Here is a 27,859-nt window from a genome sequence, read left to right on the forward strand (position 1 = left end):
TGCCAGCAGGTGGCGCTATGACTGTAACTGAATATTGGCATGTAGGTGTCTTCAGGCCAAACGTGAAGTTTGGGGCAGATCAGACACTGTATGCCCGCGTTACAACAACTTCCTGTTTCATAGCGAAACATCGAAATTTGTCAGGCCACCACGGACACGCCCTTTGGCGAAAACTCTAGATCTTCGCAATTTAACGTCGCAAAGGCCTTTAGATTAGACTGACCAAATATGACGTTGATCTGATCTCTAGGAGTAGTTTGTTAAAGTACAACATCTGGAAATGGCAAAAATTGCTAAAATTTTGCAGAGAAAACTCAAAATATCTCACTTCCTTTTGGGTTTTCAGATTTTGGGACTTTTTTGTAGGTATTGGGCTGATACATGTGTCTACCGAATTTCGTAACTGTACATGAAATGTAGCACGAAGGGCACTTAATTGACATTTTGTAGGTGGCGCTATCGAGACATTTTGCCACACCTAAATCTGAAAACAATATCAGATGCAAATTTTCAAAAATGCGATTCATTTCGGAGAAAACCACTGGTGCTCGGGCCCTAATAACACTTTCTAAAGTGTCTTCATGTTCCGTTCTCGCTGGAGGGGTGAATGCAGCGAAAACTTTACAGTGGATGGATGGGAAACTGTCTTGCATTGCTCCCGCGTCATATTATGTAAATGGCATTTATGACAAAGAACCACACAGATGCAGGTATCATGACAATCTATCGATAAACACATACCTTGTCCTCTGCTTCTGATGCTTGTGCTGTGCTACTGAGGAATGATTTCTGAAGGATCATGTGACACTGAAGGCTGGAGTAATGATACTGGAATTCAGCTTTGATCACAGGAATAAATTACATTTTAATAAAAGTACTGTATTTTTAATGGCACTTGGTGAGCATGAAAGACTGCCCTGAATGTTGAATGTTCATTAACAACAGACCAATCAGCTTTGAGCTCCAGACTAGATTCAGCAACATTAAAATAGGTCATTTTTTTATTTGCTTCTAATTGGAAATTCATTGTTATAAAAACAAATTAGGTTGTCATGACAAATTAGGTGGTTGCTAGGGTTGCTCTCCATTTTGCAATCGTGTGTCAATCTGTCCGAGAGCTGTTAACACAGGATGCGTTCTGTGTTTCCTCTGGATTTTTCTTATTGTTGGTCTATGTACACATGCTTAAAGGGATAGTTCAGCCTTTAAACATGATTCACACGTGTATGTAAGTGTCTGAGCATTCTGTCATCATTTACTCACCCAAATTTCATGCTAAAACTAAAACTTTCCAACATGTTGGTGCATGTTGGTAACAAAACAGTTTTGGTGATCATTGACTTCCATTGTGTGTGTGTATATATATATATATATATATATATATATATATATATATATATATATATTTGACCGGTATTGTATATATGTATATATTTATACATACATATACAATACCGGTCAAAAGTTTGGACACAATACTATTTTTAAGGTTTTCGAAAGAAGTCTCTTCTACTCATCAAGGCTGCATTTATTTGATCAAAAATACACAAAAAAAACAGTAATATTGTAAAATATTATTACAATTTAAAATATTGGTTGTCTATTTTAATACACTTTAAAATTTAATTTATTTCTGTGATGCAAAGCTGAATTTTCAGCATGAATACTTCAGTGTCACATGATCCTTCAGAAACCATTCTGAACTTATTATGATGATTTATTATGAGTGTTGGAAACATTTGTGCTGCTTAATATTGTTTTGGAACCTTTTGATAATTTTTTCAGGATGAATCACTGATGAATAAAAAGTTAAAAAGAACAGCATTTATTCAAAACAGAAATCTTTTCTGTTTTTACTATCACTTTTAAAATGTCTTTTCTATCACTTTTTTATCAATCAACACATCTTTGCTGAATAAAAATATTAATTTCTTTAAAAAAAAAAAAAAAAAAAAATATATATCTGACCCCCAAACTTTTTAATGGTAGTATATATTGTTACAAAAGATTTATATTTTCATAAATTTTTATTCATCAAAGAATACGGAAAAAAGTATCACAGGTTATAAAATTATTAAGCACTTAGCAAACTATTTCCAACATTGACAGTAAATCAACATATTAGAATGATTTCCGAAGGATCATGTGACACTGAAGACTGGAGTAATGTAAAGATCATGTGAAACATGTATCATGTGACATTGTAGACTTGAGTAAATTCAGCTTTGCATCACAAAAATAAATTATATTTTAAAGTATATTAAAGCTGCTGTCTGTAACTTTTTGAGCAAGTACATAACCAGCCAGTGTTCAAAACTATCTCCGATTCACAGTGGTAAACTTGTATTCTAAAATAAATTATAATGCTTTATAATTTGGGTGGTACTGGTGGGTTTCCATGGGAAAATCTTTGCGTCATTGCATCATATCTGTATACATAAAGAACGATGTATACACTACATCGCAGGTCAGGAGGATCATTTATAGCCTTTTCTCACAGCAGCTGCAATAATTAAACTTTATCATTTTGATGGCAGATTGTATGGTGTGACAAATTAACGTTAGAGATTAGACTGTACAGAAATTAAAATCTATAGGTAACGCTAATACAAACTAAATACACATATTCACGCAATGCTGATGTTGTTAACATTAACAATTTGAGAAAGTATAACAATAATAACCATTGGCAGCGAGAATTATTGTAATGCTTTTTTTTTTCCTCAGTTGGTCAGAACAAAAGTGGCAGGCGTTACTTACTTGTTCAGATGACATTTTCCAGTGAAAATTCTTACTTTGGTCATACTTCCAAGACTACTATCTGTGATCCCGAAGTACTACACCGGTGTAGTGACTGACAGCAAACATTAGATTCATCCGCGTTGAGGAGCCATGCCGATGCACAACGCACGTAAAGGTGATAATTCCACAAACAACTGCAATTGCAGGTTTCAAACAGAGATGGCGACAAAGAGGCAAAACCACAGACTGCAGCTTTAAAACAGAAAACCATTATTTTAAATTGTAATATTATTTCACTATATTACTGTTTTTTTTTTTTTTTTACTGTACAATATTACTGTTTTTTCTGTATTTTTGTTCAAATAATTGCAGGCTTGATGAGCAGCATATGAGACTTCATTCAAAACATTAAAAATAGTAATGTGTCCAAAGACCAGTACACATATATACATAAATATGTGTGTTTGATACATATAGAGCAATGTTCTCAAAGCTGTTCATTACATTGATAAACCCGTGAATTTATGAATCTAGTATAAAATGAGCAGAAAGCATTCATAAGTACATGCACCTCCTCATTTTGCAGGCTTTATTAAAATGTAATTTAATACATATTTACATTAAGTGTTAATTTAATTCCAGTATTTTTGAGTCATCGTACTGTATTATGCATAGCCTATATCAGCATTTTATCAGCCATCTGCAGGCCCGCTCTCTGCATTCATAACATTCCACCATTAATCACTATGCCGCAGTCCCCAAACCAGGTACGCAGTTGATTCACACGTGTTTGTGAGTGTCTGTCTGAGCTGCAGCCATCAGCTATTCAGAAGGCAATCAGCTCAGTTCAGCACTAGTGGAGACAAACTATTCTCTGCGCTTTCGCATCAGCGGTGTGCTGTGACATCTTTACAGCCACTGTCCACAAGGTTTAAAAAAAGATATGGTTTGTTTCACCTCCTGTAAAAACGAGACAATGTGTGGTAGCAAACAAAAGCACGCTCGCCACAGGACATGAATGCCCGCCACAGCTGCAGGTCACTCTTGTACAAATTGTTTCACTGCTGACGTTATCCTGAAGATATTTAAAGACAATAAACGTAGTAGTAGTGTGAAGGTAAATTCACAATTGTGGAAACAATAATCATTGTAACTGAAAAATTATTCTTTGCAAGTGTCAGTCAGGGGCAGTTTAATAACATTCTAACAAGAATTTGCATTTAAATAAACTATAACATAATAATAATAAGTTTAAAACCTCTGTAATGTGAATGAAACAGGAGAAATGGATTGTACTGTTGTTTAACAACATGACAATTGTTCAGCTAAGACAAACCTCTGGCAAAAAGTCAGGATGACACTGTAGTTTAGGGTCCAATTCTCACTATTAACTAGTTGCTTATTAGCATGCATTTTACTAGGATATTAGTACTTATAAAGCACATATTAATGCCTTATTCTGCTTGAACATATTCTACATTCTTAATCCTACCCAATATCTAAACGTAAAAACTACCTTACTAACTAATAATAAGAAGTAAATAGGAGTTTTTAGTTAATAGTGAGAATGGGACCCTAAACTAAAGTGTGACCAACAGATTTTCAGTAGATAAAAATGCCATAAAACAGCTTTGAAAATTGTGAGTTACAAGTCATGTGTGATCTATTGTAAAAACTATAAGTCTATCCATCACAGCCTCATTTTCATTAGTGTAAAATTCATTATGGCATCTACCCTGATTTAAGTTTATTGCCTGCACGGTCAGAAATGGAAAGTTGTTTCAAAAAAGGTATTATATTTAGAGCCGTAAGATTCGAATTGCAATTTTTCTGATTTAAAATGCTATGTTTGTTTGTAGGGCTGCACAATTTGGCCAAATATATAAACTATAAAATAATAATATTGATGATTATGCTTCTAATAATACAAATGATAATAATCATTATTATTATTATTATGACGATGTAAAAATCATAAATCTTCAATTTCAGTCATTAAACTGTCAAAGTAATATTTTAGTGGAAAACCGCAGGCAGCCCTTACAGCATGTAAAACTACAGTGCTGTGCTCTAATTTAATTAAAAAGCCCTATAGCGATTTTGGTTTTACTTTGATTAATCATGCAGCCCTCATTATAATATGTTTTTTGGCTACAGAGACAAATATTTTATTTGGAAAAAAAACATGCACCGTTCTAGACCCTAAAACGGCATTACAGACAGCAGTTATAGACAGCCTAAGACAGCAAATAAGGTCATGCTAACTTTAAAGCATTGTTATCACGGCTGAATGGTCACATCGTTCTTTGTGCATGCAATAACAAGTTTTTTTTTATCTGATGTGCTGTCAATGCTGTGGGTGTGAAAGGAGTGTTGAAATAGCATCTGAAACTTTATTCTCTTTCATTCTTGTCTCATAGGGGCCTCTGCAGGAATGGAGAACGGAAGCTTAATGAATTTGCTGGACTATGGGGAGTCATTGTGGGAGAATGCAGAGAAGAACCGGTACATCTTGTGCCGTTTCATCAACCCCAACAAGCTAACCTCATATCTGCGGCAATGCAAGGTCATCGACGAACAGGACGAAGACGAGGTGCTCAACTCGCGTCTGCTGGAGTCCAAAGTCAACCGAGCAGGTACGAGTGTTCTTCTTGTCCGCTTTTAAGCATATACAATAGCACTGTTGACGATGTGATACGGATTCGCCCAAGGTCGGTTTCGCTCTCTAAGTCGGATTGCGCAAGACATCAACATTCATAGATGCCAGTGACAGAAAATACTAAACACTGTGGAATATGGAAATGCAAATTCCATGCCGAAAACATTTACATGCAAATCACATCATCAATCAGTTACTCGGTCACCCCATCTTTCACTGTGTTTTTCCAGTGGTGTAATGTGATGATGAATGGACGCTTTTAATCCTGTGAGCTGCCGCTGTAGTTTTTCTTTCCCAACGACTCCTTCCTGAACCTTTGTATCATTTTTCAACTTCAGAACGGCCAGAGGCAAAACGGATGACAAGGATTTCACCCGAGCAGCTTGCTAAAGTCTGCACTGTTTGTTTGTCACAAAGCCGCACATCAAAATGCTTGTTTACCACGGCTGGGATTTTCACAGCCCCCTAATGATTCTCTTTTCCCTCTGGGACTAGCAGTTTGGCATGTAATACAGAAGATCTTTCAAGTATTTTTTTTTTTGTGGCATGACATTCTCTAGTGAGTTAAAATACAATGCACCGCTTTTATGACAAATCTGGACATTCCTGCTATAGTGCAGCAAGCAACACTAAAAAATGTAATTCTAGCATCAAGCTCTTTGTCTGTCCACACCAGACGCTACTAATAAATGAATGACAATCACGGCCAATAGGAATAGTGTGTGGGCGGAGCTCACCCTGCAAGCGCATTGCTGTCTCATTTTAATATACTGCAGATCACAATCAGTAGTGTCAGTTACGTTTTTGATATGCCGGATGGTGGACCCTCTTTGGAGCCCCTCAAGGGGTGATGGACCTTTAATCCCACTATAAGCAATAAGTACGATTGGCTAGTACATTTTGGAGATGCATGTTTGCAGGATTCTGACAGTGTAAGGACATTATTTATTTCAGCCTTGGTTTATTCTAGAAATTATTTGATATTAGTCAGGGTTCCCACGGGTCATGGAATTTCTGGAATATCATGGAATTTTAAATGGTCTATTCCAGACATTGAAAGTCAGGGAATTTGATTTATTTTTTGTCCAAGTCATGGAATATCAGGGATTTTTGTTTGTCGCTTTAAATTTTAGTTTCCATTTATCAAAATGTAATTTTTCTATACCATTTTCTTAATCGCGTTGTTTCACGCGTTTTGTTATTTATTTATTTTTTTTGCTGCGAACAGAGCCTTCCCACACGCTGTTGTCATTGGCTGTGATTTGTGATTGATTTTGTCGTCTTGTAGCTATGTCACGTCTGGTTAGGACACGGTAAGCTAAAAAGAAGAAAAAAAGGACACCGGATTAGGATACGAACGTCGCATTTCACCCCCTAGTGGCAGTTGCACAGAATTTTCAAATTGGTTGTACGTAGCAGTTACCATTGTTTGTTCACCATGGTAGAATAAATAAATATAAATAAATGAATATATGCACATTGGATAAACTAGGAAAAATATTATGGGTTTTCCAGGACTTAAATAATTAATCATTATTTAATAATTATTTCAGACTTAAATAATCATAACCATTTTACAGAAATAGCCTAGTGTCAAACAGTCTAAGACAAAAAATAAATGTGAAGAAATAAAAAGACTGAATGATGAACTTGATGACAAACAGAAAATCCTCTAGAGCGTTTAACCCCTGAAAGAATAAAAACTATAAATTAATTTCTGTAGAAAAAGTACAGAATAATATCAAAGTGCATTTAATGGGTGAAAGCGCAAATAAATAAATAAGTAAATAAAATAAAAAAAGTAGTGTTTAATTGTTTTTAACTTTGTTTTGTACTAAAAAAGTAAATAAAGCTTGCAAATGGATGGATTGAAAAAATACTGTCTGTGGCTGATTTTGTCTGCTCAGTGTTTTTCCGTTCATTATAGGTCATGGAAATTCAGCTTTTTAGTCAGTGAATGTCAGGGAACAATCAGCTTATTTGGCTTAGAGTGGGAACCCTGATTAGAGCCAATGAAATTACTGACACTCGTTTTTCACATTTTTACAACGATAATGAAACAAATAACTTTGTAATATATTTACAAAGAACAAACTATGCTTTTGAAGAAGAAATATCTGGAAAGAATATGATTTTCACATAATCTTATCATAGTCAGCAATGTCAGGGATTGCTGTTGTTTTCATGTTGATTGTTAAAAATGTTGACGCATGGCACTATTTAACGGAAATAATGACAGATTTTTTTTTTCTGTATTATGACAAACATTACAGTAAAACAGCTTACAATTGATTGTAAAAAAAAACAGCCCATTTACTCACCCTCATGTCATTCCAAACCTGAAAGACTTTCATTCATCTTCAGAACACAATGAAGATATTTTTAATGAAATCTGAGAGATTTCTGTCCCTCTATTGTCAGTTCACACAACTACCAATTTGACGCATAAAAAGTTCATAAAGAGATCATAAGACTTTTCCAAAAAAGGATGAATCATTCACAATAAGATCACTAACATGTGTTCAGAGAATACATGGTGTGAATTTCCATTTTATTCAGATTTTTAAATTAATATATAAAAATTGTGAATATTTGGTTTCATTTATTTTGTCTTGTCAGCTACCTAACTAAATTTAGATGCCATTTTAATCAAGAGCAACATGACAAAATATTGACTAAATGACACAGTGTAAAAATATGAACACTGTTTGATATAAAAGATTCAATGTGATCACATTAACATATACTATTTATGAGGGTCACACCAGGTAGACCACATTGTACTTTTTTCACTTCAACAAGTGTCATGCTGCAGTGGTTTTTGTTTCAGGTCGGTTGTTGGATATTCTGCATACGAAGGGAGAACGAGGTTATGTGGTTTTTTTAGAGAGTCTGGAGTTGTACTACCCTGACCTCTACAAACTCGTCACGGGGAAGGAGCCCACTCGCAGATGTTCTACTATAGTCGGTGAGACGCTTTTAATTTAAAATACCGCCCATATAAATGACCTACGACTATGCCTTAAAAATGTTTGTTGCCTTCCACCTGCTTCCCCTCTGGGACGAGCATCTGCCATAAATCCCCTTTCAGATTTGTGCAGTAACCTTATAAGCAAGTACTGTGGTGGTACTATGGTACAGTAATGGTATCAGAGGGTACTTTGGTGATAAATGATTACCATACTCATAAACAGTGATATTTACATGACATTTGAATAATAACACGGTGCTGTTTTGTGCAGTTGGGTTTTATTGACTGTATTTGGTTCTTTGCCTAGTGGAAGAGGGCCAGGAAGGACTCATCCAATTTTTAATGAATGAAGTCATAAAGCTGCAGCAGCAGTCCAAGGCCAAAGATGTGCAGCGGGTGGATATCATGACCAAATGCCGCACGCTAGAGGACGATACTAAGAAGCTACGGCTGGCCAACCGGGAGCTGCTGACTTTCCAGGAGCGCTACAATAAGATGAAAGAAGAGCGCAATAACTATAATGATGAACTTATTAAGGTGAAGGATGACAACTATCAGCTGGCCATGCGGTACGCTCAGCTCAGCGAGGAGAAGAATATGGCCGTGATGAGGAGCCGAGACCTTCAGCTAGAGGTCAGAGGGCTTCTGAAAGCATTGCAGGATGATTTGAGTTTTCACAAACTATTTGTTTCCTAGATTTGCTACTAAAAGTGATGGGTCACTCATATTTACATGAATTACTTGACTATGTGGGATACAAATATTGACTGCTGTCTCTCCATTTTCTCCAGATCGACCAACTAAAGCACAAGTTGAACAAGGTGGAGGAGGAGTGCAAAATGGAGAGGAGGCAATCTCTGAAACTGAAGAATGACATTGAGAACCGGCCTCGGAAAGAACAGATATTTGAGCTGGAGCGAGAGAATGAGGTCTTGAAGATCAAACTCCAGGAGCTGCAGTCCATCATACAGGTGAATACCCTTTCTGCATCGCAGTAAATAGGTGACAGTGAAAAGCAAACCTTTGGGAAAGGTTATTCAAAGTCAGAGTTTTTAAAGTTGTTTTGTATGCTTGTTTTGTTTCTTTTTATGCATAGCCTGGGCCTCTACCTGATTCAGACAAGGCCATCTTGGATATCCTGGAGCATGACCGACAGGAGGCTCTGGAGGATCGTCAAGAGTTAGTCAACAGACTGTATAACCTGCACGAAGAGGTCCGACAGGCTGAGGAGCTTCGGGACAAGGTCAGGACTAGCCTTATACTTTGAATAATCATTTCAGCTTCAAGCTCTTTGCCAAACAATGCATAGCAAATATAAATGTTGTTGGGTAACATAAGCAGAATCAAAATAATGGAGGCTTTTTAAAATTGTCAAACATCAAACTGAAATCAAAAATATGGGTCAGCATGATTTTTTTTTTTTTTAAAGAAATTAAAACTTTTATTTAACACGGATACATGAAATTAATCAAAAGTGGAAGTAAAGATGTTTATAATGTTACAAAGGATTTCCATTTCAAATAAAGGGTGTTCTTTTGATCTTTCTATTCATCAAAGGATCCTGAAACAAAAGTGTATCACAGTTTCCACAAAAACATGAAGCTGCACATCTATTTTCAACATTGATAATAATAAAAAGAAATGTTTCTTGAGCACATCTTACTGACCCCAAACTTTTGAACCGTAGTTATCAATATTTATCCAAATTTAATGATACAATGTAGCCTTTATTCATAGGTATGCTAGTTGCACTGCGTTCTGGGACTACCTTATCTGCAAGCGATGCAGTACATATTTATCAAAAGAAGTCATCTTATATGGCAGCACAACTTTGCAGCCTACTGTTTACAGTCATGATACTGTTTGTGATGCCTTAAAAGGCTGTCGCGGTAGGCAGTTAACTTTTGGAAGAGAGCTTCAGAGTGGGGTCGTATTGGTCACTTTTTGGTCACATCCTGAATGTTTAAATGTCCTCATAATTAATGTGATATTACATTGGCATCATGGGGCATTAAGTATATTTAATATGGACTCAGCATGAGAGTTTTTAGTTGACGGCTAGAAATAATGAAGTGTAGGCAAAGGTTTTTTTTCTTGTCACACATGAACGAGAAGTGACAGAGGCTGATGAGGACTGGCTGCTCTAAGTGGCCCCTTCTGCAATGTGCTGCAGCTCTAATTAGAAGTGCATCTGAAGTGACGTGTGAAAAGTGTCAGAATTCAGGGTTAGGCAGGAAGGGGGGAGGGGTGGCGGCAGTGACTTCTTATCACAGTCAGCCCTCTTTTGGAGCTTTTCAAATGTTCCACTTCTTGCATAAAATGTGTATTTTAGAGTGTTGAAGGCTTACTTTTAGCCAAAAAAAGGGGGGGGGGTATTTTAGTTAGTCTTGGATAGCTTACCAGCATCTCTCTTAAAGGGGTGGTTGATTATGTTTTAACTTTTTTAACTTTAGTTAGTGTGTAATGTTGCTGTTTGATCATAAACAACATCTGCAAAGTTACAACGCTCAAAGTTCAGTGCAAAGGGAGATATTTTCTTTTAGAGAAATCACTTTTTAAGGACTACAACAAATGGCTGGTAGGGGCTACAACGAGCTTCTTAGCGGGTTAGTGACATCAGTTAGCCTAAAATTTACATAAACCCCGTCCCCGAGAAAACGCAACAAAGGGGGCGAGGCCATGTTGGGCTGCTTTAGAGAAGAGAAGAGTTGTTGTAGTAGAGTGTTGTTACCATGCCGTCATTTTACACCAGACGGCTTCACAAACGAGGGTCAGTTCAACGCTGGATTTGCACAAAAGATTAACATGACGGCACATGCTAGTCGATGAGTTGAATCAACTCCACAGCAACTAAATAAATTTATCCACTAACCCTTCAGAAATGTCCAGTTTCATTCTAAAAGTTGTAACTTCTTCCTGAGTCTCTCCATCAGTGTCTGACTCTGGTTGGAACAATGTAACACAGTTACTGACAATTGTCGTTTTGGCTGTGTGAGATTCTCCAGCTTTGTTGTTAAAGAGCAACCGAAGCACGAGCTGTTAAAGCTCCGCCCTCTTCTGGAAAGGGGGCCGGAAGCAGCACCTCATTTGCATTTAAAGGGACACACACAAAAATGTTGTGTTTTTGCTCACACCCAAATAAGGCGAAATTTGACACCCTATAATAAATGATCTGTGGGGTATTTTGAGCTGAAACTTCACAGACACATTCTGGAGACACCAGAGACTTATATTACATCTTGTGAAAGGGGCATAATAGGTCCTCTTTAACTCTACAACCACGTTTAATACATGCAGAATGCTTGTCAAAGCCAAACAAAATCTTCCACATTCTCAAATAAATGTTTGGTGTTTATTTGTTTGTTTGTTTATTGACATGGAGAGTAATCCTTGTTTGAAAGTATTGGTGTGCAATATGGAAATTTCTGCTACAGCAAAATGGAAATGTATGCCGTAGCAGAGCTTTTTCTCTGTAAATGATGAAGCTTTGTCTCTTCGACATGCAGTCAGCAGGGTTTGAGCTGCATAACACCATTTAGTGTGGAATGATGGTCTGAGGGGAAGGTATTAATGATGTTCTGAAAAGAAACCCTACAAACTGTTGCTTTTAAATCTTTTTTACAGTTCAGAAGGTTTATTCTCAGGTTCATGTGATACAGTGTTGAATGATGCTCTTTATTCTACTGTTGGGTTTAAATGAGAAACGTTTTAATTTAATAATGCACAGTACCTGGAAGAGAAGGAGGACCTTGAATTGAAGTGCTCCACGTTGGTGAAGGACTGCGAAATGTACAAGAACCGCATGAATACAATCATGGTGCAACTGGAGGAGTTGGAACGTGAGCGGGACCAGGTTGAGTACTAATGTGTTCCTAGTGATCCTCAGTTCCTCAGTTCACTTCCTGTTACTTAAGAGCCATTGATGTAGTATTTCTTTTTTCGTCTCACAGGCTTTCAAGTCAAGAGATGACGCCCAACACCTTGTGTCTCAATGCCTGATTGACAAAGACAAGTACCGCAAGCAAATACGGGAGTTGGAAGAGAAGAGCGATGAACTTCAAATTGAAATTGTACGCAAAGAAGCCAAGATAGTCAACCTGGAGTGCAAATTGAGACGGATGGCCAAGGAAAATGGTTTGGATCAGGTGAGACATTATCTGTCTGATTGACAAGTTTATTGTTTCTTCTTGAAAAAAAGAGAAGTCCATAGCAAAAATGCTTTATCCCAAGCCATTGATTCGACATTGAGTATTTTTTCATGATATTTCCCCCTCAGAGTCTGCCACGAGACATTACTCCACTAATTATAGCTCAGCACTTTGGGCAACCCGATGCAAATACAGGAGGTCCTTCAGAGGACTCCGGAGAAGAAGCTGTTGATGAGCAGGAGTTTAAGCTCCAACGCAGATGTAACCTCAAAGGCAGAGTGAGTAGAAACTTGAAAGTATCTCATTGAATGTCTTTGTAATTTATAGATGCTAATATTTCTGCATCTCAACACCTGTCATTCTCATTTATAAGATTAACAGACCAAAATCCCCAGCAGCTGGACCCAAAAGTCCTCAATTCCCAGGTAAAATATTTATTAAAGAGCTTGCAATTATAATAAGTGGTTAAAACATGGTAATGTTCACCAAATGTTTGCAATAAGAATTTCCTGTGAGCTTGGTTTCTTTTAATTCAATCTCTTATTATTTAGCCGTGCCTTTCACCAATGGAGATCTGTCAGAACCTGCAGCCACTGACAACACAGGTCTTACCAGTGCCAGTGTAATGATTTCTCCTGTGGAGATCTACAGTAAACATGTATGATTCATTTTTATCTAATTATTTTGTCTCTCCAAGTAGCTCCAAGTAAATTTGAAGGCAGCTATTGTGTATGTGCATTTTTGTTTTGTTTTTTAGCTGCGTTGCCGTAACGACAGTATCTTGTCTACTGCGCCAGAGCCTCCGGGCCCTCAATCGATCGTCAGGAGAACCAAAGAAAACCCAAACTCTCAATACAAGTGGTACGTTTAACATTCACACATAAACCTAGTGTAGTTGTATATCTTTAAAACTAGCTGTGGCAGTATTGTTACTTCTTTTATAGATTATTTAGAATGCATTTCCATAAAAATACCACAGTCAACACAGTAACAGTAGTGAAGTGAATTGCTGTTGGCATTATAGAGTCACATTTACTGTGCTGTATCTGTCTTTCAGTGTTCCCTTATCAGACACTGGAGATACTGACAGTGGAGACAATGCCGATATGGGTATGAACATGTATAAATCGTTAATTCCGCCCACTCACTGTGTGAATCATACACTTAAGTGACTCATCTTTGTAAATATGTCTCTTTCTTTTCCTGTAGATGACCATGACTTGGACATTTCGTCCTACGGGCCTTCATCCATCCACTCATCTTCGTCTTCCCACCAGTCTGAGACAATGGACACATATGATCTGGAGCAAGTCAATAACATCTTTAGGAAATTCTCTTTGGAGAGGTTTATTGTTTTATTTATTAACATAGTGTTATTTCTAATCATTCTTTGAACACTGCAGCGAATTCCTTTTTGGCGACCTTGAGAAAAAAATCTTTATCTGTCTCCGTCATCTCAGTTCGTCCTCACTTTACATTTTTGTACATCGATATTATTAACTTCTCTTTGATCTGTGCTTTTTTTCCAGACCGTTTCGTCCGTCATTGACCTCAGGCCCTCAGCGAAACTCGTTGCGGCCGGTGCAGAGCCTTTCTCTCTCTGGAGAAAACCTTCTGTCGGAAATCACTCTGATTGGTGGAAATGATAGTGGCATCTTCGTGTCGGCTGTCCACTGTGGCTCTGATGCAGATCAGGCCGGAGTTAAAGTCGGACACCAACTTTTAATGGTGAGGTTGAACTCTTGCATGTGTTCCACAAATAAAAAAAAAAAAAAAAAAAAAAAAAAAAATATATATATATATATATATATATATATATATATATATATAAAAACTGTAGTAATAGTGGTTTCATTTTTCCCCTAGCTGGAGGGCAGTGTCCGTGGAGAAGCCCAGAATGTGGCTTTGGACACCTGTACCAAGGAGGAAGCACACTGGACCCTGCAGAGATGCTCCGGACAGGTGCATCTCCATTACAAGTTGAACCATGATGGTGAGTCCAGACTCTTAAAGGGTGAAAATTATCCCATGATTTACTCACCCTCAAGCCATCCTAGGTGTATATGACTTCTTTCTTCTTTCAGACGAACACAATCGGAGTTATATTAAAATATATCTTGGCTCTTCCAAGCTTGATAATGGCAGTGAATGAGGTGTGAGATTTTGAAGCCATATGCATCAATTTACGGCAAAAGAGTAACCTCTGACGTGATGTAGGATGTAGGAGAATCGTAAGCTTAGACGCCTCTAGCGGTTCAAACATATAGGGCTGGGCAACAAACTGAAGCTCCTTTTCTCTTATCTCGAAATCCTCCAACATTAAAATTCTCATTTTAGACTTAACTCATGACCGGTGTTTTGTTTTGCTCTATCCTCTGCGCTTCCACGTTTGTCATTACGTCGTGTGTTGGGTCAGAGGTTACTCTTCTGCTGCAAATTGATGCGTACGCCTGACTACGGAAGCCAGTTATTATAGTTAATATAGATATTTTTCTCACAAACCCCATCGTTTCACTTCAGAAGGCCTTTATTAACCCCCTGGAGTCGTATGGATTACTTTTATGATGAATGGATGCACTTTTTCTGTTTGGTGTAAAAGTCTCCTGTGAGTCCATCACACACCATCTTATTCAGTGCGGTGTTGGTTGCATTCGATTCTTAGAAGCTCAGTGGCTCCTGTGTTCAGGTTGTTATTTATTAGTCCACAAAATGTCCAGTTTTGACCCCACTTTCTTGTTTCCAGGCTACAGGCGGCTGCTGAAGGATATTGAAGATGGCACAGTGGTATCCGGAGACTCCTTCTACATACGTCTCAATCTGAACATCTCCAGCCAGTTGGACAACTGCTCACTGAACGTACGATGTGACGAGGTTCTCCACGTTCTGGACACCATGCACCAGGGCAAATGCGAGTGGCTGTGCGCCCGTGTGGACGCTTTCACCGACAAGGACCTAGAGAGAGGCACCATACCGAGCTACTCCAGGTGAGGACACTGAAAAATGAGTGACCATTATAGTTTCAAATCAAGTGTGAACATTCGTCTATTGCCTGCTGCAGATTGTCTGTCAGTGTGTAGGTGACTGTGTGGGTGTGCATTTTTATGTGTTGACTGTGACGAGAAGCTGTTAAGCGAACTTAGCTGTCACCTCCTCCCCAGAGCCCAGCAGCTCCTCTTGGTGAAGATTCAGAAGCTGATGTGTCGAGGAGGTCGAGAGGAAGTCGAAACTCTGCGAGGGCTCCGGGTCAGTTCCTTCTGGATTGTTGGAGAAATGTGCACACTTTTGGCTTTTACATTTGTAGATGAGTCAGAACTAGCGGGACACAACTTGAATGCCAATTAAAAAAAACACTTTTTGTAGCTTTTTGTCACTTTAAAGGGATAGTTCACTATAGTTCACCAAAAATGAAAATTCTGTCATCATTTACTCACTCTCATGTCATAAAAATGTGTAAAAATGGGCCATTTATAATGTCAGTCAAAGCTTCTTGGCTCAAAACAGTCATAATTTGACCATCAGAATTAAACTGTTTTTGTTACGTCACCTCTGTTGTGATTGGCTAACCTCCACATTACAGTAGTACACACTGTTGTTGATCAGTGTTGCTCACTACAGTGTAGGTGTTCATGTGTGTGTATGGTCAAACGTCACATTGGTAGTCGTGATGTCATACCCACAATGGTTTTGAAATGAGATGTATTTTTAGCTTGGTTTTCATAAATTCTACTGGTAAATCTCACTTTCCATTTCTTCCTTTCGAATGAATTATCTCTGTTTTCCGGTTGTGCTCACAGAACACCCTACAACCTGAGGAACCGACACCTTCCCCGGACCCCAAGTCTAGTCCACGTCTGTCGAGAGCCAGTGTCTTCATCTTTCAGTTATTACAGGTAACAGGTCCTCTTGAGTTTGCTCACACTGCCATAGTGCTGAGGTCTTGTCTGAAGATAGGAAAAGAGTGGAGTCTTGCTGAGATTAAAAGAGATCCCTGGTGTCAGTTTGTCAGCAGGGTGGATAACAAGTACAAGAGGATGAACAGCAGTGAGCGTGTCCGCATTGTCAATGGAGGAAATCCATCATCAGTTTCCAGACCAGGTTTTGAAACCCTGAGGCCTGAGGGTAAGACTGCCCACCCTCGTCTTTACTTGTTTATTTCAGAGGAATCTTTGCAGTGGATGACATATGGACAGGTTTCGTACTGTCATGAAAATGAAGCCAGAAAATATTAGGGAATTTTTAAAGCTTGATTTCCAGGACTGAAAAGTTAATGGAAATGTTATGCTCTAAAATGTTTTATCGGCTAGAAATTGGCCTTTTTTGAGCACAGTCTCCAAAAAATGATTTTCAAAATCCAGTCTTTGTGAATGCCTGGAAAATTCACCGGTTGAAAGGGATGGGAACCAAACGCTTATTCACAGTGCCTCTCATGTCAATTTCTAGTGTTTATGCTGATTTACATTTGACATTTAGCAGTAAACTGCTTTCAAAGCTGATCCATGAGTTGTTTCCATTCTTTCAGACACATCTGACCCAGAAAGTGACTTAAACAAGAGCTTGAATCTGATCCCGTACAGTCTAGTGACCCCACACCAATGCCAGCGCAAAAGACCCATCCTCTTCACCCCCAACATCCTAGCTAAGACCATCGTCCAGAAGTTCCTTAATCTCGGAGGTGCTATGGAGTTCAATATCTGCAAACCAGGTAAAAATAGCTGGAAGAGGTTTCTCCTTCTAATTATAGCAGCACATTGTGGTGGTGGTGGTGATGATGATGATAGAGATATTGTTCCGTAAATAGAAAAAATGACTGCCATTATCAATGATGGGTCACATATGTGATATATTAATCTTGATAAAGAATCCTTATTTTAATTTGTTCCATGACTTCAACTATTATGTCACAGGCAACAACCCACTCAGTCCATGTTTAGCGCAAACTTGCACAAACTAGCACAAATTTGAATATATGTAATAGACCTCAGTAAAGATATCACATAAATCCAGCTGTTACAGTTACAAATTATCAGTTATTAATGTAGAGTAGGGCAGGGCGTAGAAATTGACTGGCATTTATGTTAAATAACTATGAAAGCCCATTTCCGCCACTAAATAAAAAAGTAAAAATGGTAATTGCGACTTTTTTCTCAGAATTCTGACTTTTTTTCCCGCAATTCTGACTTTTTTCTCTCAATTTTGAGTTTATATCTCAGAATTGTGACTTTGTATCACACAATTGCGAGTTTATATCAGAATTGTAACTTTATATCATGCAATTGCGAGTTTATATCTCAGAATTGTAACTTTATATCACGCAATTGCGAGTTTATATCTCAGAATTGTGACTTTATATCAAGCAATTGCGAGTTTATATCAGAATTGTAACTTTATATCATGCAATTGCGAGTTTATATCTCAGAATTGTGACTTTATATCATGCAATTGCGAGTTTATATCTCAGAATTGTGACTTTATATCACGCAATTGCGAGTTTATCTCTCGCAATTTTTACTTTATCACGCAACTGCGAGTTTATATCTCAGAATTGTGACTTTACATTAAGCAATTGCGAGTTTATCTCTCGCAATTCTGACTTTATATCACGCAATTGCGAGTTTATATCTCAGAATTGTGACTTTATATCAAGCAATTGCGAGTTTATATCAGAATTGTAACTTTATATCATGCAATTGCGAGTTTATATCTCAGAATTGTGACTTTATATCATGCAATTGCGAGTTTATATCTCAGAATTGTGACTTTATATCACGCAATTGCGAGTTTATCTCTCGCAATTTTTACTTTATCACGCAACTGCGAGTTTATATCTCAGAATTGTGACTTTACATTAAGCAATTGCGAGTTTATCTCTCGCAATTCTGACTTTATATCACGCAATTGCGAGTTTATATCTCAGAATTGTAACTATATTACGCAATTGCGAGTTTATCTCTCGCAATTTTTACTTTATCACGCAACTGCAAGTTTATATCTCAGAATTGTGACTTTTTATCTCAGAATTGTGACTTTATATCACGCAATTGCGAGTTTATATCTCAGAATTGTGACTTTATATCACGCAATTGCGAGTTTATATCAGAATTGTAACTTTATATCATGCAATTGCGAGTTTATATCTCAGAATTGTAACTTTATATCATGCAATTGCGAGTTTATATCTCAGAATTGTGACTTTATATCATGCAATTGCGAGTTTATATCTCAGAATTGTGACTTTATATCACGCAATTGCGAGTTTATCTCTCGCAATTTTTACTTTATCACGCAACTGCGATTTTATATCTCAGAATTGTGACTTTACATTAAGCAATTGCGAGTTTATATCTCGCAATTCTGACTTTATATCACGCAATTGCGACTTTATATCTCAGAATTGTGACTTTATATCACGCAATTGCGAGTTTATATCAGAATTGTAACTATATCATGCAATTGCGAGTTTATATCTCAGAATTGTAACTATATTACGCAATTGCGAGTTTATCTCTCGCAATTTTTACTTTATCACGCAACTGCGAGTTTATATCTCAGAATTATGACTTTATATTAAGCAATTACGAATTTATATCTCTCAATTCTGACTTTATATCACGCAATTGCGACTTTATATCTCAGAATTGTGACTATATCACGCAATTGCGAGTTTATCTCTCGCAATTTTTACTTTATCACGCAACTGCGAGTTTATATCTCAGAATTGTGACTTTACATTAAGCAATTGCGAGTTTATATCTCGCAATTCTGACTTTATATCACGCAATTGCGACTTTATATCTCAGAATTGTGACTTTATATCACGCAATTGCGAGTTTATATCAGAATTGTAACTATATCATGCAATTGCGAGTTTATATCTCAGAATTGTAACTATATTACGCAATTGCGAGTTTATCTCTCGCAATTTTTACTTTATCACGCAACTGCGAGTTTATATCTCAGAATTATGACTTTATATTAAGCAATTACGAATTTATATCTCGCAATTCTGACTTTATATCACGCAATTGCGACTTTATATCTCAGAATTGTGACTTTATATCACGCAATTGCGAGTTTATCTCTCGCAATTTTTACTTTATCACGCAACTGCGAGTTTATATCTCAGAATTGTGACTTTACATTAAGCAATTGCGAGTTTATATCTCGCAATTCTGACTTTATATCACGCAATTGCGACTTTATATCTCAGAATTGTGACTTTATATCACACAATTGCGAGTTTATATCTCAGAATTGTGACTTTGTATCACGCAATTGCGAGTTTATATCAGAATTGTAACTTTATATCAAGCAATTGCGAGTTTATATCAGAATTGTAACTTTATATCACGCAATTGCGAGTTTATATCTCAGAATTGTAACTTTATATCATGCAATTGCGAGTTTATATCTCAGAATTGTGACTTTATATCAAGCAATTGCGAGTTTATATCTCAGAATTGTGACTTTGTATCACGCAATTGCGAGTTTATATCAGAATTGTAACTTTATATCAAGCAATTGCGAGTTTATATCAGAATTGTAACTTTATATCAAGCAATTGCGAGTTTATATCAGAATTGTAACTTTATATCACGCAATTACGAGTTTATCTCTCGCAATTTTTACTTTATCATGCAACTGTGAGTTTATATCTCAGAATTGTGACTATATCACTCAATTGCGAGTTTATCTCTCGCAATTTTTACTTTATCATGCAACTGCGAGTTTATATCTCAGAATTGTGACTATATCACTCAATTGCGAGTTTATCTCTCACAATTTTTACTTTATCACGCAACTGCGAGTTTATATCTCAGAATTATGACTTTATATCACGCAATTGCGAGTTTATCTCTCGCAATTTTTACTTTATCACGCAACTGCGAGTTTATATCTCAGAATTGTGACTTTATATTAAGCAATTGCGAGTTTATATCAGAATTGTAACTTTATATCAAGCAATTGCGAGTTTATATCAGAATTGTAACTTTATATCACGCAATTGCGAGTTTATATCTCAGAATTGTGACTTTGTATCATGCAATTGCGAGTTTATATCATAATTGTAACTTTATATCAAGCAATTGCGAGTTTATATCAGAATTGTAACTTTATATCACTCAATTGTGAGTTTATCTCTCGCAATTTTTACTTTATCACGCAACTGCGAGTTTATATCTCAGAATTGTGACTTTATATCACGCAATTGCGAGTTCATATCTCAGAATTGTAACTTTATATCACGCAATTGCGAGTTTATCTCTCAAAATTTTTACTTTATCACGCAACTGCAAGTTTATATCTCAGAATTATGACTTTATATTAAGCAATTGCGAGTTTATATCTCGCAATTCTGACTTTATATCATGCAATTGCGAGTTTATATCTCAGAATTGTGACTTTATATCACGCAATTGCGAGTTTATATCTCAGAATTGTGACTTTATATCATGCAATTGTGAGTTTATATAATAATAACTAAATTATTTTGTACTCTGAAGGTGAACAGCTGGCTTTACAACACTTATACATTAAAATAATTTATGCAAGTTACATAAAAAGTTAACTGTGAACAATGTAGTTTCCCATGAAATGCACAGTGGTGTAATGCCATTTTTGGTTGTTATTTTTAAAAACTCATTAGATGGCATCTAGGGGTGTGACGAAACAGGTATCTCACGAGACGAGACTCGAGATCGAGTTCACGAGAACGAGACGAGACAAGATTTTTACACACTATTTTTAAGAAATCCTCAATGGCGAAATGCATGACTAGAAAAATATTCTGCAGGTGTATTTAAAATGTTTTAACTAATCATCTTATAATGAATGTCATTTCAGTTCTACTTTCTTAGTATGAATTATCATATGCAGTAAAAGACAACAATTCTCAAGCACTGTAAAAGGTTTTGCCACTAACTCAACTGACTGACTTCTCTCCTGTATGATTTCAGTCTCTTCAGACCTTACTGTACATGATTGATGAGCTTCTACAACTTTTGACCTCCTAAGTGAACTCCTTTCCACAAACTGATCATAGAAATAAAAACAGTGTAAATAAAAATGGTAACACTTTACAATAAGGTTTCATTTATAAACATTAATGTATTAATAACCAACATCAACTAACAATGAGCAATATATTTGCTACAGTATTTATTAATCTTTGTTTATGTTAGTTAATAAAAATCATTGTTAGTTCATGATAGTTCACAGTGCATTAACTAATGTTAACAAATGAAACCTTACTGTTTGTGCTTAATAAGATTAAGAGAAAACTGTTATTCATTTTTATGGTAACACATTACAGTAAGTGCAACCATAATCGCACTCTCTCAATATTCAAAGTGCAAATAAGACCAAATTTTTCTTTGATACAGAGCTGGTTACAACTACACAGCCCAGCCTAAAATAGCTTTCATATTGAGAGATATCTGTATTCATCAGGGAACCGCTTTCAAAATGCGGAGTATTGAAATCGCGTTTGAATGCGCGCTCGCGCTTACTTTCACTTTCACGATCGCGCGTAACTCTGTGAATATGGAGCGGCGGCGACCGTTATCCAACTGAATTAAATGTTTTTTTATTTAAATACAAAGCAAAACGACAGTGGAGGTGTAATGTAAACGAAGCGGTGGCATATTCTTTCCTAATCATCCTAACTCTCTGTCATGGCAACATCAAGAGACTACTTTTCGCCTCGACGAGAAATCTCGTCACACTTTAGTCTCGTGACACGAGATCTCGTCACACCCCTAATGGCACCATTTATTGGTAAACCCAGTATCTAAGAATAGAAAACTGACACATAAACTGATCTTTAATTTGGAATCAAGAACCAAATAATTTTTTTTTTTAAATAAGTAAAATAAAGAAACCACATGAATTTGATGACAATCGATTTCATTAATGGTTCAAGGAAATCTGCATTCAAAAACTCTGACACTGTTTTTGCTATATCTGAATGCGAAGAGAGAGAAAAATAGGTGCCATTTGTCAGATTCTTGAAAGAAATGATCTTATTACCTGGTCTTGAATCAGCTGAAAAGACTCACGAATCAGTCTGGATGAATTATTGATTAATGTTTACATAATCATAATGTTAGACTCACTTAAGTGACTGGTTGTTCATATGACAGCATGTATCTTCGATTACACATCCACAGTTTAATTGTAATGGTGCTTCTTCCAAAGTACCAAAATAATCATATATATCAATATAACATTTAAGGAACTGGAATTGTTAAGAGTAATCGAATCAGTGCCACGTTGTTTAAAATCCTTACGATTGTCATTCCTTAATGCAATCGATGTTTTCCTTGACATGCCTGCTTACAAGAACTATTAATTCATCTTCTTTCCAGACATTGTGACAAAAGATGAATTCCTCATGAAACAGAAGATAGAGCCCATCATTTATTCCAAAGAAAAGCAGGCAGGCACATACGAATGCATCACCCCAGAAAATATCGAAGCGGTTGCCTTCAAGGTACAGTAATAAATGTTCTTTTCAGAAGAATTTAATAATAGCTAAATTTTGTTTTTGCTTTTATGTGCTGTCATATCTTCTGCTTACTTAAGAAGCTTGCCAGAAATGTGTGTGTTTGCTGTTTTGCCCAACTGTATCATTTAGAAGTGCTTCCTCATGGTGAGAGCTTAACCCTTTCCTAAAGACACCAATGGGATTTTCACACTACACCTATCCCTGACCTAACTTCTAGTTAAGGGCACTTTTAAACCTGGATTAAGCAATGTTTCACACTTGTCATTTTGAAAATGGTTTAAAGTAAGGCTGCACAATTAATCGGAAATAAATCGCACGCGATTTATTTTAACGGCTAAATGCTGCTCCATCTGAAAGCCAGAGGGCGCTCTTGCACAGAAACTCCAAATATGCCCCGTATCAGAAAGATAACACATGTCGTCTCAGGAAATCGCTATGGGCATCATATCATCGCTGTAGCTAAATAAACAGAAGATTGAAACGCTTTGATTAAACATGACTAATTAACACACGACTACAACAATATATGGTTTATCTGAGTTCTTCAAGCCTTCTTGGGTATTTTCATGATAATAAAGTATATTAATACTTCAGTGCTAATCGACATAGTATTCTATACTGTGATAAAGGCTATGACATAATATGTCGTGTGCCTTATTCTGTGTAAGAAGCCACATCATCTCACAGAAAGAAGGATGTTATTTCAAACACTTGACTGACATTATAGGGTGACCATACATCCTCTTTTTGCCAGACGACATGTCCTCTTTTTAGACCCGTTATTAACATGATATCTTGCTTTCAGATGCTCAGTCTTTTCAGAATGACCAAAACAAAAGCATTTCAAATGCTGTGCAATGCAAAGTCACATGCCTTTTTTGTCGCGCATCATGGAATTTATTCAGTAAAAGTGTTTACATCGTAGTTTATGCGCATGTTTTTGACTTAGTTGAGTGCATACGTTTTTTTAAGTGCATTTTTTTTATTTATGTGCATCTTGGTGTTTCCATCTAGCGTTTTTTATGCGTAATCCCAAAATGCGCATAAAATAGGTGGATGGAAACAAAGCAGGGACTTCTGTGTACACAATACAACTTTAAACACATGCCTACTTGATTGATAATCAAGAACTGTTGGGAAAGATTTGATCTTCAGGAAAGTATACCAGAGAACACAAGGAGGACTGAAATTATTTTTGACTGAAATAGTAGGGTTTTTTTTTATGGCAAATTTATTTTATTTTAACCTATGGCCATGAAAAGAAAAAGTGTCATGCAAAAGATGTTAAAAGCTAAACTATTTGTTTGTTATTATTCTTTGTTGAGGGCCAAAAGTTGAATGGAAAGGATGAATTACTTTATGTATTGTTCAAGTTCAACCCAATCCTCTTTTTGAAAACTAAAATATGGTCACCCTAGTAAAAACATGTTATTAAATGTGGTCTTTTGTTGGACAAGAGGTTCATAAATGCTTCTCATGTTTGGAAAGATGTTTGACGCTCTGAGATGTTACTCATCTCAGAGCCGTGCTTCACTGACAAGCTGCGCATAAAAAAAATAATCGCAGCCTTTGTGATTTTATAATCGCACTAAGCCAAGCGGTTTAAGCGCGATTTCAGTTTAATTTTGATAAATCCCCCCCCAAAAAATCATTTACTCAGCCTCATGTCATTCAAAAACCCGTAAGAAACACACATTAAGATATTCCTAATCAAACCTGAAAGGTTTCTGTCTCTCTATTGAAAGGTCAGGCAACCAAAATTTAGAAGATCCAAAAAAGATCATGAAGGCATCATAAAACAGATCCATATGAATTGAGTGGTTTAATCCAAATCTTGTGAAGAGATATGATCGATTTATATTTTGAACAGATTTATTTTATTTATTTACATGAGAGCACATCACATATGGTAAACACGGAAGCTCAAATGTGCACAAGTCTCATTGTGTTTAAAGTGACTGAGAGGGGAATCAGCAGCACTATGTAGGAGACAGACATCTCCTGATGGCTGCAGATGCAATCTGCTTGTTGGGGTTTTATCAGGTGGTTAGGTGAGAGGCAGCATATTGTTTTTCACTTGCTAATGTGTCAGGAGATGAGTCTAATTTTCCACTGCAAATCTTGTTCGAGAGGTGTGCCAAAAACAGGACAAAAATGAGAACCGACACCTCACTGGATGAGTTCTCAATTCTCTCTTCAATTCTCAATTCCCTTTTCTGGTTTAAAATATGAATTAATATTTACTATATTGCTTATATTGCTCTATAATTGTCATAGAACAAAAATTAAAGTGTATTTTTTTTTTAAGAAAATTATATTAAATCATTCTTTTGCTTCGTAGAATAAGCACTGTCTTCTTGAAGCTGATCTGAGCTGTGTCAAAGACCTTTTGAGGAGAGAGATCTACCCCATTGTGATCTTCATCAAAATCTGTGAGAGGAACATCAAAAAACTAAGGCAAGCAGTCCTCCAATGTCCTCCAGACTCACTGCACTCTTGAATGAATGTCATATTGATTATTTAGTTCCAGTTTGAAGATTCATTATTCATGGACAAATGATCCATTTAGTAATTGTTTGTGGTGTTTTCTTCGAGCAGAAGGCTTCCACTGAAGGTGGACTCTGAGGAGGAGTTCTTGAAGATGTGTCGCTTTAAGGAGAAGGAGCTGGAGACGCTGCCGTGCTTGTACGCGGGCGTGGAGCCCGACTCTTGGAGTGGGGTGGAGGATCTCGTCAAGATCATCAAGGACAAGATTTTTGAGGAGCAGAAGAAAACGGTCTGGGTGGAGCAGGACTTGCTATAATCTGATCACGGATGCAAGTTAGGGCTTACGGCGTTTCTGTGTATCAGAACTCTGTCTGTTTGCAGCTTGAGTGGAATGTGTGCATGCAGCACAGGCGTGTGAACAGGAAGTGACTTTGTCAAAGGCCACAGCTTGCTGAGGTGTGTTTCTCTCTGCTGTCAAAAAAACAAAAAACAAAAAAAACCAACCAAAAAAAAAAAAAACCACATGGACAAGGAACGGGACCATGTGATGCACCTGAGATTCATATAGTAAGCAGAGGAAATGTTCTGAGCTTCTTATCTATTATTCTCCTGAAGCGAAGCTGTTGTCAATAAAACATTATCCTTCTCACCATCCACCTGTAATGCTCAATATAGTGCTGCCTGCTGCATTTTCCTTCAGTTTTATTCTGGCTGATTTGTGTATAACTGTAAATTGAATCTGATGCAATTATTGTTGCAATATACAGTATGTATGTTTAATCTTTATAGGCACATAAATTAATATAGTTAATTCATCACTTCTATATTTATTTTAACACAAGCACACTTGTTTAATGTGTTTTCGAAGTCGATAACACACGTGTGGCTTTAACTCTGTGCCCATTTCAGCTGCTACCTAAAATACTTGCCAAGGTTTTACGTGTTTTAAGTATACTGTAGTTCAATGGCATTATATGTGTTTCCATGTTGAGCTCACAACTGTTATTTGCAACTTTGTGTTTTTAATGTAGGCATTATTTTGGAGTCTGTTTAAGCTGTCATTGACGTCCTAAAGTGGGCTCTCAGATGTTATCATAGCGAGAGATGACTTACTGCTTGCCATTTAGACATACCATGATTTATAGGTAGTCTACAAATATGTACATTTTAGGTTAAAATGTATGTGAATGTATAAGGGAAATGTATATTTTAGGTATTTTTTGTAATTCAGTACTGAAATATTGAATGATGTCAACTACCCTTATACTGACCCCTGTGATTTTAAACATATATGTGTATATAATGATATATATTTATTGTTGAGAATGATGAAGGGGAATTTACTGCACCAGCTGTTTAATAAAATCAAACCGCAACGTCAGGCTGTTTTTTAGCTAATGTTTGTATATGTAATGGCATCTTATCCAGGGGTGTACATGTGTTGTGTTATAAAATTACACAAATTTGTCACTTATTAAGAAACTTTTTTTGTGTGTGTGTGTGTGTGTGTTTGTGTGTAATAACCCACTCCCAAGCCGTGATTTTAACTATTTTTGTACATATTATTTTGTAAACAGACACAGGAATGTACTTCGCTGAACTGAAACAACATTACACGGTGTGTTTTATGTAATAAAAGGATTTGAGAAGCAGCATTTCTGTTTTCTGGGTTAAAACTTCGCGCACATGTGCTTCAGAAAGAAGCTGACACGTTTTTGCTGTTGAAATGAGAACTGAAAAACAGTTAAAGGGCTTGAAAAGAGGAGAAATCCTGGAGAGAGTGTGTCACGAGCAGCGCAGTGGAAATTTCAGTTGGGCCCTGACAAGCAGACATCTTTATGCTTTATGTGGTGTTGGTGGTGGTTCCTCTCAGAGTAACGTCACTGGCAGACAACAACTCTGACGGTAAACCAACTTTCCACTGTGATTGTAAACACCATTGAAGAGGCTCTCGGATCTGTCACTGCTCACTAAAACAAGGAGAAATCAGTTTCATTTAACAGAACGCGTCGCGTTAGATGTTTACAACCTAAAAACGTCTGTTACTTTTAGTCGTGGGCATCTTGTGTTTCTCTGAATAAAATACTGTGTTTTTGCTTCCTATTAAATGTGCCAGGTTATTGTTTAGGATTGAAGCATACGTAAAAAGGCCAAGGGGAAGTAGAGATATAGAAATATAATTTGCACATCAATGCAAACACATTATGTTTTGAAAGTCTTGGGCAAACAATGTCGGTTTCTGCACAGACCTGCGCATTGTGGTCCATGTACTTAAGAGATTATGCACAAACTAATTTGTATCCGTTATCATAATATATTCAAAACCCACTACATACAACTCCGATTGA

The 27,859-nt window shown here is 36.8% G+C and overlaps 1 protein-coding gene across 3 annotated transcripts in view; it reads left to right on the forward strand.

The window, feature by feature from the left end:
• Nucleotides 1-27,163, forward strand: part of card11 (caspase recruitment domain family, member 11) — a 40,081-nt gene extending 12,918 nt beyond the window's left edge. For 2 of the 3 annotated variants that reach the window (XM_048192657.1, XM_048192665.1), the window contains exons 2-24: nt 5,163-5,378; nt 8,232-8,369; nt 8,680-9,005; nt 9,164-9,343; nt 9,469-9,615; nt 12,100-12,225; nt 12,323-12,517; nt 12,649-12,798; nt 12,894-12,945; nt 13,072-13,178; nt 13,278-13,381; nt 13,578-13,630; nt 13,730-13,865; nt 14,050-14,248; nt 14,387-14,513; nt 15,264-15,504; nt 15,679-15,763; nt 16,315-16,410; nt 16,519-16,639; nt 17,040-17,222; nt 22,885-23,009; nt 25,366-25,481; nt 25,623-27,163. In XM_048192657.1, the coding sequence (XP_048048614.1) occupies nt 5,177-5,378; nt 8,232-8,369; nt 8,680-9,005; nt 9,164-9,343; nt 9,469-9,615; nt 12,100-12,225; nt 12,323-12,517; nt 12,649-12,798; nt 12,894-12,945; nt 13,072-13,178; nt 13,278-13,381; nt 13,578-13,630; nt 13,730-13,865; nt 14,050-14,248; nt 14,387-14,513; nt 15,264-15,504; nt 15,679-15,763; nt 16,315-16,410; nt 16,519-16,639; nt 17,040-17,222; nt 22,885-23,009; nt 25,366-25,481; nt 25,623-25,827 (3,414 nt within the window). In that variant the 5' untranslated portion in view covers nt 5,163-5,176 and the 3' untranslated portion in view covers nt 25,828-27,163. Of the gene's footprint in view, nt 1-2,727; nt 2,918-5,162; nt 5,379-8,231; nt 8,370-8,679; nt 9,006-9,163; nt 9,344-9,468; nt 9,616-12,099; nt 12,226-12,322; nt 12,518-12,648; nt 12,799-12,893; nt 12,946-13,071; nt 13,179-13,277; nt 13,382-13,577; nt 13,631-13,729; nt 13,866-14,049; nt 14,249-14,386; nt 14,514-15,263; nt 15,505-15,678; nt 15,764-16,314; nt 16,411-16,518; nt 16,640-17,039; nt 17,223-22,884; nt 23,010-25,365; nt 25,482-25,622 lie in introns of all 3 variants that reach the window. The other variant, XM_048192650.1, reaches the window with a different exon arrangement.
• Nucleotides 27,164-27,859: the final 696 nt, after the last annotated feature.

Source organism: Megalobrama amblycephala, linkage group LG1 (assembly GCF_018812025.1).
Source record: "Megalobrama amblycephala isolate DHTTF-2021 linkage group LG1, ASM1881202v1, whole genome shotgun sequence".
In the NCBI taxonomy this organism is placed as follows: Eukaryota; Metazoa; Chordata; class Actinopteri; order Cypriniformes; family Xenocyprididae; genus Megalobrama; species Megalobrama amblycephala.